Source organism: Thamnophis sirtalis, unplaced genomic scaffold (genome assembly GCF_051295495.1).
Source record: "Thamnophis sirtalis isolate CommonGarterSnake01/CBP01778 unplaced genomic scaffold, rThaSir2_p1.2 scaffold_2, whole genome shotgun sequence".
Lineage (NCBI taxonomy): Eukaryota > Metazoa > Chordata > Lepidosauria > Squamata > Natricidae > Thamnophis > Thamnophis sirtalis.
In genome coordinates this window covers 6,921,170-6,931,510 of record NW_028261382.1, presented here as the reverse complement: position 1 = coordinate 6,931,510, position 10,341 = coordinate 6,921,170, and the positions used below count along the sequence as shown (strand labels likewise).

The 10,341-nt window shown below is 44.9% G+C and overlaps 1 protein-coding gene across 2 annotated transcripts in view; it reads right to left on the bottom strand.

The window, feature by feature from the left end:
- The window catches only part of MYO5A (myosin VA), an 85,138-nt gene that overhangs the window by 10,029 nt on the left and 64,768 nt on the right, over nt 1–10,341 (bottom strand). For both annotated transcript variants that reach the window (XM_087704171.1, XM_087704172.1), the window contains 6 exons: nt 9,913–10,006; nt 6,797–6,943; nt 4,199–4,353; nt 3,192–3,281; nt 2,509–2,659; nt 1,070–1,352 (listed from right to left, as the gene is read on the bottom strand). In XM_087704171.1, the coding sequence (XP_087560297.1) occupies nt 1,070–1,352; nt 2,509–2,659; nt 3,192–3,281; nt 4,199–4,353; nt 6,797–6,943; nt 9,913–10,006 (920 nt within the window). The remainder of the gene's footprint in view (nt 1–1,069; nt 1,353–2,508; nt 2,660–3,191; nt 3,282–4,198; nt 4,354–6,796; nt 6,944–9,912; nt 10,007–10,341) is intronic.

Sequence of the window (10,341 nt, the reverse complement as noted above, 5' to 3'; positions counted from 1 at the left end):
GAAATGGGTGAAAAATGGGCCGTTTTTTGCTCAATTTTGCCACCCCCCCCCCAGGAGTACTCTATAAGCCTCCTAAAGGCTATGCATGCAATTTTTTTGACAAAAAACAGGCCCATTTTCACAAAAAACAGGCCATTTTTTGCTCGTTTGGGGGGGCATCCCGCAGGAGCACTCTGCAAGCCCCCTAAAGGCTATTCATGCCTTGGGGGGGCGGGGGGCGAGAAATGGGCCCGTTTTCGGGAGGTTTGCAGAGTGGAAAACCTTTTTTTAAAAATTTGCCTCTTCAAAACCTTGATGCGTCTTATACTCCGGTGCATCTTATACTCTCTTAAGGTCTTATATGGTACTTTCAGGGATGCTTTCAGAAATACTCATTCATTCATTCATCCTGCATAGAAATATGGAGGCCAATCTTCACCGCTTAGAGGCCTGCCTGTTTGGTAAACAGGTTGTTAGGAATATAATCTAACGTTTCGGTTGGCAATATATAAATCATGTAACAATGTTATACCTGTTTCTTTAAATCATACTGTAAAATGTGATTGGTTGCTGTTTTTCTCAATTGGCCATAAGAGGGAGCCAGAATAACTGTTAGCTCTCTGGTTCATTAGATGCTGGGCTGATCTGATCTGAGTGTTTTTGGAAGCTGGCTGTTAGAAAGTGCCATGAGCTATTCTAAGTTTTGCAAGTACCGAACGGATTATATGATACTGGACTATGTTATTTGGATTATCCCTTAACTGAAAGACATTGATGACTGACTGTCTTATCCGTGTATGACTTGGACTGTTTGATGGACTCTGATGCCTCTATTTCCACAAAAAGTAAAAGCCTACTTAAACTGCAGTGTCTCTGTATGCTGGTTTGTGTGCTCTCCAACACAACTCTCACAACGCTTCTCTGAAAGTACTCGCTCTCCCAATGGGGAGCTTACCTAACACAGGTGTTCTAGCCCAAAATGACCTTTGGCTTAAGAATGCGAAATGATCAGCTGACTTGAAATACCTCCCTGCTCAGTCAAGAAAGGCGTCTCAAAGGACTTAAAAGATTCTAAAGGAGATCTCCCCACCTGATCTGCATTCCTTTGCTCCAAGAGCACATGTCCTTTCGCAGCAGCAGGTTGTTGAGGGTCACGGCCCCAATGATGTAGAACATCTGTTTGACCACCTGCTTGATCAGCTCAGGATCCATGCCGTGCTGGCACATGATGGAGTGGAACGTGTTCAGCTGACGGATGATGGAATCCAAGGTGTAGGTCCCTTCGTCGGCGATGCTAGAGGTCCTCTTACGCAGGCCGGTGGGCTTCACCCCGGACACTCCTTGGATGGTTTCGTGCTCCAGCATTCCTGAAACTGAGGAAAGGGGTCATTAATTCAGCTGAGGAATGTTTAATGGCCAGATGCCCTTCCTGTCACCAGAACAGAGGTTTTTTTCGGCAGATATATTCTCATTGTAATTTTAAATTTTATTTTTCCCTTTCAACTTCATTCTTAAATATACATTCTTATAATTGCTATTTAACATTTGTGAATTCATCATAGTCTCTATATTCATTTTTACACACACACATATAATACAGTTTGGGTCACTTTCTTGCCACCTTGTGCCAATCAAGCCAAGGTGATGCAGTGGTTAGAGTGCAGTACTGCAGGCCACTTCAGCTGACTGTTATCTGCAGTTCAGCGGTTCTAATCTCACCGTCTTAAGGTTGACTCAGCCTTCCATCCTTCCGAGGTGGGTGAAATGAGGACCCAGACTGTGGGGGCGATAAGCTGACTCTGTAAACCGCTTAGAGAGGGCTGAAAGCCCTATGAAGCGGTATATAAGTCTAACTGCTATTGCTATTGCTATTGATGACTGGAACGTGAACTGCGACTCTAAGCAATTGTTTGTTCTTTGAATTGTGTTTGGACAAATATCTACTATCACTGCTTGTGAAGCTATTGTTAGTAGTAAAGCTACTTGTTTTTCCTGGCAGTGTCTGAGACTCTATTCGTGTGTTTCTTCTACTAGCAACATTCCTTCTCTCTAGCAGTACATTCCACTGTGCTACTTTCTGTCTCCCAACGGAGATACCCCTAACAAGCTTTCAACAGCCAGCTCTGTTGGGTCCTGCAAACAGGACATGGACATCCTAAATACAGGTAGTCCTTGACTTACAATGAGATGAGCCCAACATTTCTGTTGCTAAGTGAGATGGCTGTTAAGTGAACATAAGTCACTTTTTCGGTGGCATTGTAACTTACAAGTGGCTACTAAATGAACTGTTCTAAGTCGAAAACTACCTGTAGTAGCTATAGACAGCCATAATTTGACTTGCTTAATAACTCTTAAGCATGTAGCAAAGTAATCTCTGAACTCAGCGTACACAATTGACACAAAACAAAATTCTGCCATTGCAAGGTAAGACCGATGGACATTATCAGAGGAAAATCCAAATGATAAAGATGACTTTCTTAATTAGGAAAAAAACAAAAAACTTTCTCGTGTCCTTAGGTTTCGCCTTACCAATCATGGGCTGCAAAATATTCTCTAGAACTCGAACAAGTTGCTGATAAATTTGGATGGCCAGGTCGCTTAATACTTGTCTGTACTCGGCAAGGTCGAAATTAGTTAGGCAGTGTTCGTTCTGACGAGATGTGTTATGTTTCATAAACCCCTGCAGGCAGAGAAAGATAAAAATAGCCAAGTTTGTATTAACGTATTTTATGCTGTCGTATTCAAACCAGAAGTGGCATTCAGCAGGTTCTGGGCAGTTCTGGAGAACTGGTAGTGGAAATTTTGAGTAGTTCGGAGAACTGGTAAATACCACCTCTGGCTGGCCTCGCCCCCATCTATTCTCTGCCTCCCGAGTCCCAACTGACCAGGAAGGAATGGGGATTTTGCAGTAACCTTCCCCTGGAGTAGGGAGGGAATGGAGATTTTATAGTAGCCTTTCCCTGCCACGTCCACCAAGCCACACCCACCAATCTGTGCCACGCCCACCAAGCCGTGCCCACGGAACTGATAATAAAAACGTTTGAATCCCACCACTGATTCAAACAGATAACAACTTTTAAAAAAAAATCCTTTGGATAAAGAACAGTATGGTTAACTTTCTTTAAGCCTACTGGAGGAATGAGACTCATCTCCCACTTCAAACCTTTGAAGCGCGTTCACCAACGGGAATAAACCAAAAATGGAGGACTTACTTCTTCACCGCTATACTGCTTCAGACAGTGCAAAAACCGGCATGTGTTCGACAGCCAGAAGGAGACCATTTCGAAGTCGTCACCTCTTTTCTAAAAGCAAAAATACGGAACAGTAATAATTATGAAAAGGGTGGAAACTCATCAAGGAGAGAAGCAACTTAGAACTAAGAAGAAATTTCCTGACAGTTTGACAACAATTAATCGGTGGAACAGAAGTTGCCTCCAGAGGTTGTAAATGCTTCAACACTGGAAGTCTTTAAGAAGATGTTGGATAACCCTTTGTCTGAAGTGGTGTAGAGTTTCCTGCCTAAGCAGGGGGTTAGACTAGAAGACCTCCAAGGTCCCTTCCAACTCTGTTATTCTATTCTATTCTATACAATTCTATTGCAGTCTACTCTATTTCTTATTCTATTTTGTCCTGTCCTGTCCTATCCTATCCCTATTTCTATTCTATATAAAAGGCAATGCGCATTAAAGGAAGTTTAAAATGCAAAATTATTGAAAAAGGAACATTTCTTTCACAAAAGCAAACGTTACAGCACTTCTGCATAGCATTAGATTCTAGACAGCACCCTACGTGCCTCTTTTTGAACTGTCTATGGAGGTTCTCAGTCCTCCAGGTCATGGCTGTCTCAAAGGTGCTCTTTCAAAACTGGACTTCGTTTTGCCTTGAAGACGTCGCGCTTCTCATCCAACAAGTTTCAGACAGAATTGAAGAAGCTTCTTGGATGAGAGGCAAAACATCTTCGAGGGAAAACAAAAGTCCAGCTGCCTTTTTATTTTATTCTTTTAAGCACCTTTAGGACTCTCTTTGAATCGATTTCCGCATCGTGGAATCTGTGCCACGAATGGAGATGGAGCTAGTTGTCCTTTATTATTCTAACAGAAAAATACTTTATATGCCTGTCGCGTTTTCATGACAGGTTATGTAGGACACGGAGCTCATCCACAGTATTTTTTTTTAATAAACCCCGGGCTGACATTTCAATTGAAACCCTAAAACTGACCTTCAGATTTTTTTTGATGCCGTTAATCGTAGAAGTCAGCAAGGACCTCATTTTTTGATCGTCGTTAAGGTGGTCAGCATGCCGGACACACATGAACAAAATGTAAGCTGGAAGCCCTGGGATGAGATTTACTGCCACTCCACGGGGCTTCAGGTCTGAGGGAGAAAGAAGCCACAAAGAGGAATTTATTATGTCAGGGTTCCAAACAGCATCTAAAATAAAGTAAGAATCCGAGGCAAGAGGTTCCTCAAAATTCCAATTTATTAAAAGAGCCATGTTGGCACATCTGGGGAAACCCAAATCTGAAAGCTTCCAGTTTTCCCCACCCGGTGGAAAGTTCAAGATCCTTCCCCAGCACCCACAAGTTTATCACATGTTTCAATCTTCCACTGCCATGAAGACAGCTTCCTCCCATCCAGATCCGGCAAAGATGACCTTGGCTTTCTAAGAAGAATGTTATTATGGCTACATATCACCCAACTCCATATAATCCCCACTCCCATTTTCCCACAGTAGAAAGTGAGGCAGGCCTGAAACTGAAAAACAAAAGATGGCTTGCAGGTCCAACATTATAGATCGTTGCATTTAAAAGTAAAGGTTTCCCTTGTCCCAGTTGTGCCCAACTCTAGGGGGCAGTGCTCATCTCTGTTTCTTACCAAGGAGCCAGCGTTGTCCGAAGACATTTCTGTGCTCATCTGGCCAGCCAAAGGGGCACGGAACACTACTGCTTTCCCACCAAAGTGGTACCTATTTATCTACTCGCATTTGCAGGCTTTCGAACGGCCAGGTAGGGAGGAGCTGGAAAAAGGAATGGGAGCTCATCCCATTGTGTGGCCCTCAGGTCTCAAACCGAAGCTCTGAGCCATTTGTTGTGGTCCACCGGGGGCTTGTGGAGCTGGCAGCCGATTCGGACAGTTGGGAGGTTGGGGAGGAACATGGGCCAGTCCTGGAATCTGGGGAAGGCTTGGGCGAGGGCTCTGCGTCGGAGGCAGAGAGGGGCCAAGGCCATCTGGTAGTGATGCGTGCCTCCAGAGCCTGACATCAGTGAGGCAGAAGAACAGTGTGAGCCTGTTCCCAGTTTGCGCCATGCCCAGAACTGCCAAAAGGCAAGAACAGTTAAGAAAAAAAGGGCGACTCAAGAATAAGGCTTAGAGATGATTGGCCCCTCCCATGAGACATAAAAAAGGAGCCAACCAATTGCAGGAAGCAATTGGTTCATTCTGGTCAGTCGGCTCAAACTCTGAGAAGCTCCATTTGACTCTGTGCTCCCTTTGGCCTTGCAAAGGGAATTGGCAATTAAGTCTCCGGCAACCTTTCAAGGGAGATAAAGGTGGGTGTTTATCAGCATTGCCCCGAAAGACTGTGACAGACATCTGCTGGACTCTTCACAGACTACTTGTGAATCATTACGAGCTGTGAATGATCATAATTCACAGCCGTCTAAATAAAAGAGGGTTTGGGGGATTAAGCGTATGATATTTATGGTTTATCGGGAAGCCTAAGTCAGAAGACCATTGCACCATTGATATATTGCATCAGTGTATTTAAAATGCCCTAATAAAATGGCAAAGAGCCAGAAGTGGCTTAAGGCAACTGTCCTGCCCTAGGCGAAAAGCCAAGTGCGGCACCCGGCCAGTGCCTCTTAGCCCTAAGAGGGAAGCGATGGCAACTCACTTCTGAAAAAGCCGCCAAGAACTTATTCAAGCAGTCTCAAGGAATCAAGAGTGATTCAAAGGCAAATATTTTGTTTTAAAGTATTTTCAAGTAATAATACTTCTCGGTTCTTTTGAAATGGACGCTGTCGACTCTATTCCAAGTTTGTTTTCCTTTGTGCAGTCGCCAATTATTTAAAAAAAAAAATTACCTGGGCTGATCCAGAATGCAGCCGCGCGAGCGATCGTGGGTGCGCCTCGATTCACCCACGTAACACCTATCCTCCGCGAGCTGCACTGGCTGCCTGTTGGTCTCCGGATTCGCTTCAAGGTGCTAGTTGTCACCTACAAAGCCCTTCATGGTATTGGATCTGGGTACTTGAGAGACCGCCTTCTGCCAATTACCTCCACTAGACCAATAAGATCCCACAGACTAGGCCTCCTCCGAATTCCATCAGCCGCCCAGTGTCGACTGGCGACTACCCGGAGGAGGGCCTTCTCTGTGGCTGCTCTGACCCTGTGGAACAAACTCCTCGTGGAGATTCGTACCCTCACCACCCTCCAGGCCTTCCGCATAGCCCTTAAAACCTGGCTGTTCCGACAGGCCTGGGGCTAAAGACTTGCAGCCCCACTTCGAATGGTATGATTGTTGTGTTTTTTAGCTGTGTATGGTCTTTATGTTTTGTAACTTTGTTTTTTTTTTCCCCCTCCCTTGAATTGTGAGCCGCCCTGAGTCCCCTCAGGGAAAAGGGCGGCATACAAATAAAGTAAAATTCAAATTCAAATTCAAATTATAGAACAGAAGAGCATAAAGCCACTGAAGGAGAAAAGGGAATTTGCTGTGCAGTAGACTAACAATTAAATTGTACATAATGGGGGGGGGGAAGCGATGTTATGGTTGCAAAAACCCCACACGGCGCTTTTTATAAGCAGAAAGGCCTCTCACCTAAGATGAGATTCTTAACGAGCTTCGGTTCATCCTCTTTCTTGTATTCTAACATTCCTTGGAAGTCTTTTTCTTTCCTTGGGATATTCACGGGATGTATGGGCTCGTCAATGATCTGCCCAGGTGAAATGTTCTCCATCTGGCCCACTAAAGCAAGGAAAAGAAGAGGGAAGAGGAGGTGAACAAAAGCTAGATTCGATCCAGGATGATGACACCGAACTGTGGAGTTTTCTTCCGGAAGGTTCGTGGATTAATTACAATCCATTAGGAGCTTTGCTTGTTGTTGAGAAAGTACATGTTGTTTATGCACCACACATAATGCTCTACAGGCAGGTGGGTCCAACTGTGGGAACTTTTTAAGACCAGTGACTTCAACTCCCAGAATTCCCCAGCCGGCCATTCTGGGAGCTGAAGTCCACAGGTGGTTAAAGTGGCAGAGATTGGACATCCAAGACAGAATGACAGGAGGGAGGGAGGGAAGGAAGGAGGGGGAGAAGGGAGAATGACAGGAAGGAAGGAAAGGATGGAGGGAGGGGAGAGGGAGAATGACAGGAAGAAAGGAAAGGATGGAGGAAGGGAAGGAAGGAAGGAGGGAGGGAAGGGAGAATGATAGGAAGGTAGAAAAGAACGGAGGGAGGGAGGGAGGAGGGAGGGAGGAGGGAGGGAGGGGATAATGATAGGAAGGAAGGAAGGAAGGAAGGAATGGAGAATGACAGGAAGGAAGGAAAGGACAGAGGGAGGGAGAATGACAGGAAGGAAGGAAAGGGGGGAAGGAGAATGACAGGAAGAAAGGAAAGGATGGAGGAAGGGAAGGAAGGAGGAGGGAAGGGAGAATGATAGGAAGGTAGAAAAGAATGGAGGGAGGGAGGGAGGAGGGAGGGAGGGAGGAGGGAGGGAGGAGGGAGGGAGGGGATAATGATAGGAAGGAAGGAAGGAAGGAAGGAAGGAAGGAAGGAAGGAAGGAAGGAATGGAGAATGACAGGAAGGAAGGAAAGGACAGAGGGAGGGAGAATGACAGGAAGGAAGGAAAGGACAGAGGGAGAATGACAGGAAGAAAGGAAAGGATGGAGGAAGGGAAGGAAGGAGGAGGGAAGAGAGAATGACAGGAAGGTAGAAAAGAACGGAGGGAGGGAGGAAGGAGGGAGGGGATAATGATAGGAAGGGAAGAAAGAAAGGAGAGAGGGAAGGAAGGAAGGGAGAATGGCAGGAAGGAAAGAAAGGACGGAGGGAGGGAGAATGACAGGAAGGAAGGAAAGGATGGAGGAAGGGAAGGAAGGAGGGAGGGAAAGGAGAATAACACGAAGGTAGAAAAGGACGGAGGGAGAGAGGAAGGAAGGAAGGAGGGAGGGGATAATGATAGGAAGGAAGGAAGGAAGGAAGGAAGGAAGGAAGGAAGGAAGAAAGAAAGAAAGAAAGAAAGAAAGAAAGAAAGAAAGAAAGAAAGAAAGAAAGAAAGAAAGAAAGAAAGAAAGAAAGAAAGAAAAAGCTATGGATCTATAGAACCCATAGGAAATAACAATCATTTTTGTAAAAAACAAAGTGCTAAAAAAAGTGCCCTCACCAGGCGAGTTCAATTAAGAAATATGCTCTGGAATGCTGAAGAGCTAGAAACTTTACCTGGCTTTGTGTCAGTCTAGGACAATAAAAATATAACACACAGCAACTGGAAAAACCGCTAAGACTAACCGGCAGACGGTCAATAACAGAAAACTTCTAGTATCCGGAGTTTCTACATAGCTCTGACATTTTCCTAGTCTGCCCGCACACCTTGTTGAATTCAGCAACTCAAGGAGCCTGAGACACACTTGCACAGCCAACACAGCAGGCTATATTTAGTGTGTGCCAAAGGGAAGGCAATGATTTGATCTCAGCCACTTCCTTAATGCAATCTTTACGAGAGCAACTTTCCCCCATCGGGCGTGCGGTTGGGAAAATGCCTTACGAAAGGGCGATACACAATCAGGTGAAGGACGCAGAATGGGTTAGGAAGCAAACCAAGAGCAGATTTTGGGACCAGTTTAATGAGATTGTCTTAGGTGACAAAATAGGGCATCTGGTCTTCTGGCGAAGATTAATTAGTTGGGAAAGCATCATTTCCTCTTGCACCAGGATTTATTCACCGTATTTTTCAGAGTATAAGACGCACCAAGATTTTGAAGAGGTAATTTTTTTTAAAAAAAAAAATCTGTTTTTGCACTCTGCAGACTTCCCAAACCTTCTGCAAGCCTCGTTTTTTTTTTGTGAAAAACGAGGCCTGCAGAGAATTTGAGAGGCCTGCAAAGTGCTCCTGGGATTGGGAGGGCAAAAACAAGCAAAAACGGGCCCATTTTTTGCCCCAAAAAGGGCATGCATATCCTTTAGGAGGCTTGTAGGGTGCTCCTGATGGCTGGGTGGGTGGGGTGGGGGAGATAAGCAAAACCAGCCTGGTTTTTTCTTGTTTTTGCCCACAGGAGCATTTTACAGGCCCCCCCAAACCCTCTGCACATCTATTTATGTGAAAGGGGCGGGGTTTCGGGAGGCCAAAAATCCTGTATTCAGTGTATTAAGATGCACCCAGATTTTCACCCTCTTTTTTGGGGGGGGGGGGAAGGTGCATCTTATATTCCGAAAAATACGCTAGTTTTTTTTTATTATTTAGTAAGTTTATTTGCTGCCCATCTTGCTGCGAGATGGTTTGCTCCCCACTCCTTTCTAGCACTGATGATGTTGTTACCTAGATGGGTAATCAAATTATTGATTACTGTTAATTTTAATTCTTTAAAAAAAAATGTGTCATTGACAATTTTTATTGGGTTTGGGATATCCTGTTTAATTTCTTCTTAACTTTTGTATTATATGTTTCTTTTAATGTTGTACGCCGCCCTGAGTCCTTGGGAGAAGGGCGGCGTATAAATCGAATAAACTTAAACCTAATAAAGGTTAGCCATTACTGTCTTAGGACAACCTGCGCAGCTCCTTCGGTGTATCCAATCTTCATTATTATTGCAGAATACCACTCTTATTTTTCTGGAGCAACTTCAGAAACCCTCGTCTCAAACAGATTAAAAAAAAAAAAAGTATGCCTGCATTTAATGTTTAGAAGCAGAAACCATTTTGACCGCAGGCAAATACTGTACCTTCAAGCTCATCAATTTTCTTGGCAAAAACTTTCAGCTGCTTCTTCAGTTTCCGGACTGTCTTGTCCTGTTTCTCCATCTGCTCCATTAAATCCTACCCAACAAAAATGGAGGACAAAACATGTAAGAGGCTAAAAGGAACCAGAAAAGCAACAGACTGTTGTGGCCCACCAGTGGAGCTGGCAGCAGTTTCGGACAGTGAGGAGGTGGGGGAAGGAACATGGGCCAGTCCTGGAGTCAGGGGAAGGCTCTGACGAGGGCTCTGTGTCAGAGGCAGAGACGGGGCCAGGGACGTATGGCAGTTATAAGCTGCCTTCGGAGTCAGACATTAGTGAGGCAGAAGAACAGCTGGAGCCTGTTCCCAGTGTGCGCATGCGCAGAGCTGCCAGACAAAGAGAACAGCTGAAGAACAGGAGTTGACTTGGGAGT